We start from the raw sequence: 3,784 nt of genomic DNA, 5'->3' as shown, positions 1-3,784 counted from the left end.
AACATAAGAGAAGCCAATGCTGGATCAGGCCAATGGCCCATCCAGTCCAACACTCTGTCGCACAGTGGCCAAAAATACCAGGTGCCATCAGGAGGTCCAGCAGTGGGGCCAGGACACTAGAAGCCCCTCCCACTGTTGCCCCCCCCCCCAAGCTCCAAGAAGACAGAGCATCCCTTGCCCCAGACCGAGAGTTCCTAAGAACATGAGAAGCCAATGTTGGATCAGGCCAATGGCCCATCCAGTCCAACACTCTGTCACACAGTGGCCAAAAATACCGGGTGCAATTAGGAGGTCCACCAGTGGGGCCAGGACACTAGGAGCCCTCCCACTGTTGCCCCCCCCAAAGCACCAAGAATACAGAGCATCACCTGCCCCAGCCTGAGAGTTCGTATCTATACCTTGTGGCTAATAGCCACTGATGGATCCAATTCCCTCTTGAAGCTGTCCATGCTTGTAGCTGCCACCACCTCCTGTGGCAGTGAATTCCATGTGCTAATCACTCTTTGGGTGAAGAAGGACTTCCTTTTATCCGTTCTAACCCGACCGCTCAGCAATTTCATTGAGTGCCCATGAGTTCTTGTCTTGTGAGAAAGGGAGAAAAGTACTTCTTTCTCAACCTGCTCTACCCCGTGCATAATCTTATAAACCTCGATCATGTCACCCCTCAGCCGTTGTTTCTCCAAGCACTTCAACCTTCCTTCATAGGGAAAGTGTTCCAACCCTTTTATCATTCGAGTTGCCTTTTTCTGCACTTTTCCCAGTGCTATAATATCCTTTTTGAGGTGTGGTGACCAGAACTGTACACAGTACTCCAAATGAGGTCGCACCATTGATTTATACAGGGGCATGATGATACTGGCCGATTTGTTTTCAATTCAGTGGCTGTTGGAAGTTTTCCAGCTAGAGGGTGGTCATGGTTATGTTCACCTGGTTCTTAGTATAAGGTGCTCAGAGGGAATATAAGAATCTGAGTCGAGCACAATGCCCCAAGACAGCCAATGTGGGGCAGTGCTTAGAGTGCTGGACTGGGATCTGGGCAGAACCTGGGTTCAGATCCCCACTACATCCTAGTGACCAGCAACGCTCCCTCTAAGCTGTGGAGTCCTGTGGGCAAAAATTCCACTTTGTGAGCTGCTGGCATTGAAGTTGTGAGCGAGCGATTGGTGCTCAGAGGGAATATAAGAATCTGAGTCGCCTTCTTTTTGTCTACAGCATCTGTTATTCTGAAATATACTGCCTTGGTATATGGAGCTAGCTCACACGAACTCAGCTTAGAGGGAACACTGGTAACCAGTAATGCTCCCTCTAAGCTGTGGAGTCTTGTGAGCAAAAATCCTATTTTGTGCACAACTGGCATTAAAGCTGTGAACGAGCAATTTGGCTGCTGCATAAATCAGTTTGCTCTGGGGCCACCCTTCCTGAGCTAAGACAAAAATCTGTGAGCCACAGGCTAAAAAAACTGTGAGCTAGCTCACACTAACTCAGCTTAGAGGGAGCACTGGTCACCAGTCATATACACCCTAGGAAGACAGTTTCAGGTGGGTCGCTGTGTTCCTACCTAGCAGCAAACCAAAGCTTGAGTCCAGTCTCACCTCAGGGGTCAATACATTTTCCCAAGGTATAAGCTTTTATTCACTCTAAAAGTGATGAACACATGGAATTCATTGCCACAGGAGGTGGTGGTGGTGGCCACAAGCATGGACAGTTTCAAGAGGGAATTGGATAAACATATGGGGCAGAGGTCCATCAGTGGCTGTTAGCCACAAGGTATAGATGGAAACTCTCAGTCTGGGGCAAGGGATGCTCTCTATTCTTGGTGCTTGGGGGGGGGGGCAACAGTGGGAGGGCTTACTGCTGGACCTCCTGATGGCACCTGGTATTTTTGGCCACTGTGTGACAGAGTGTTGGACTGGATGGGCCATTGGCCTGATCCAATATTGGCTTCTCTTATGTTCTTATATGGAGCAGAGGTCCATCAGTGGCTATTAGCCACAAGGTATAGACAGGAACTCTCAGTCTGGGACAAGGGATGCTCTGTATTCTTGGTGCTTGGGGGGGGGGAAACAGTGGGAGGGCTTCTAGTGTCCTGGCCCCACTGCTGGACCACCTGGTATTTCTGGCCACTGTGTGATACAGAGTGTTGGACTGGATGGGCCATTGGCCTGATCCAACATTGGCTTCTCTTATGTTCTCTCTTTCCCCCCCCTCTGTCCTCTCCCTCTCTCTACATGGCCTTCCATGGAGACACATGTCTCCCTTGTAGGGACATTGCCCTCATACTCCCACACACATGATGCTGTACAAGCTGGCCATTTGTGACAGGGTCTCTTTAGCTTAGACAGGCTATTGGCCTGATCCAACATTGGCTTCTCTTAGGTCCTTAGGTTCTTTTGAGTCAAAGCTCACTTCTGTCCGATATCCGGACGTGAATTTTGTTTTCTTACAAATCCCGCCTCGTCCTTACCAGTCTTGACCAGTATACCCAGCATGTCGGCATTCTGCGCACCGCCAACGTCGTCCCTGCAGTCCTGCAAGGCAGAACAAGAACACAACAGTTAGCCGGGCTTTGTTTGTGATGCTTCCTTGTCACACGGGGGGCGGGATCTTCCGGTGGGTCAAGTATCGGGAGACTTACATCGCCAATCATGACTGCTTCCTCCGGCGCACAGCTGGTACCGCGCAAGGCTTCCAAGAAGAACGTCCGCTCCGGTTTCCCCACCACGGTAGCCTGGGTGTCGGTGGCATATTCCAGTCCAGTAACAAACGGCCCGGGGCCGAGAGCGAGACCGTCTTTCCTCTTATAATATCGAGCTTTGTGTACGGCTATGAGGGGAGCCCCGTCGAGGATCAAGCTGGAGAAAGGGAGAAGGCAAAAGACACGCACAATTAACCAGGGAAACCTAAGAATCCCGTAAGGAAAGAGAATCTCTCTTTCCTGAGCAACTGTGAAAAGCAGGCAACAAGACAACGAAAAGCCAGAGCGGAGGAGTGGTTATTAAGGTATTGGATTAGGACTGTAGTAGGTTCCAAGAAACTCTATGTTGCCTGAGTATCTGCTTGGCACGCAGAAGGTTTCAGGTTCAATCCCCGGCATCTCCACTTAAAAAAGGAACAGGTAGTAGGTGATGGGAAAGACTTCTGCCTGAGACCCTGGAGAGCTGCTGCCAGTCCGAGTAGACAATACTGACTTTAGGAGGTGCCCTGGCTCAGAGGTAGAGCATCAGCTTGGCATGCAGAAGGTCCCAAATTCAATCCCCGGCATCTCCACTTAAAAAAGGATCAGGCCGTAGGTGATGGGAAAGACCTCTGCCTGAGACCCTGGAGAGCTGCTGCCAGTCCGAGTAGACAGTCCTGACCTTGACAGATGGATGGTCTAACTCGGTATAAGGCAGCTTCATGTGTTCAACGCTGAGAGCACCCTTCAACACTGTCTAGTCGACAAGGCCCTTGAGTAGCATCTCTCCTGACCTTGACAGACTGATGGTCTAACTCGGTATAAGGCAGCTTCATGTGTTCAACGCTGAGAGCACCCTTCAACACTGTCTATTCAACAAGGCCCTTAAGTAGCATCTCTCTCAGCAGACGGCGGAATCCCTCCCTTCAGGGAACAGCGGGGACTGTGACTTGGCAGCGATGCGACTCTTTGCAAGCCCATGCAGCAGAAGGAATCAAACATAAGAACATAAGAGACGCCAATGTTGGATCAGGTCAAAGGCCCATCCAGTCCAACACTCTGTGTCACACAGTGGCCAGAAATACCAGTGCCATCAGGAGGTCCACCAGT

The 3,784-nt window shown here is 50.6% G+C and overlaps 1 protein-coding gene across 2 annotated transcripts in view; it reads right to left on the bottom strand.

Moving 5' to 3' along the window:
• Positions 1 to 3,784, bottom strand: part of HDHD2 (haloacid dehalogenase like hydrolase domain containing 2) — a 33,650-nt gene that overhangs the window by 2,871 nt on the left and 26,995 nt on the right. For both annotated transcript variants that reach the window (XM_015425823.1, XM_015425822.1), the window contains exons 5-6: positions 2,636 to 2,852; positions 2,465 to 2,528 (exon numbers count right to left, since the gene is read on the bottom strand). In XM_015425823.1, coding sequence (XP_015281309.1) covers positions 2,465 to 2,528; positions 2,636 to 2,852 — 281 coding nt within the window. The remainder of the gene's footprint in view (positions 1 to 2,464; positions 2,529 to 2,635; positions 2,853 to 3,784) is intronic.

Source organism: Gekko japonicus, unplaced genomic scaffold, assembly GCF_001447785.1.
Source record: "Gekko japonicus isolate JY-2015 unplaced genomic scaffold, Gekko_japonicus_V1.1 scaffold2138, whole genome shotgun sequence".
Classification (NCBI taxonomy): Eukaryota; Metazoa; Chordata; class Lepidosauria; order Squamata; family Gekkonidae; genus Gekko; species Gekko japonicus.
This window is presented reverse-complemented; position numbering and strand designations above follow the sequence as displayed.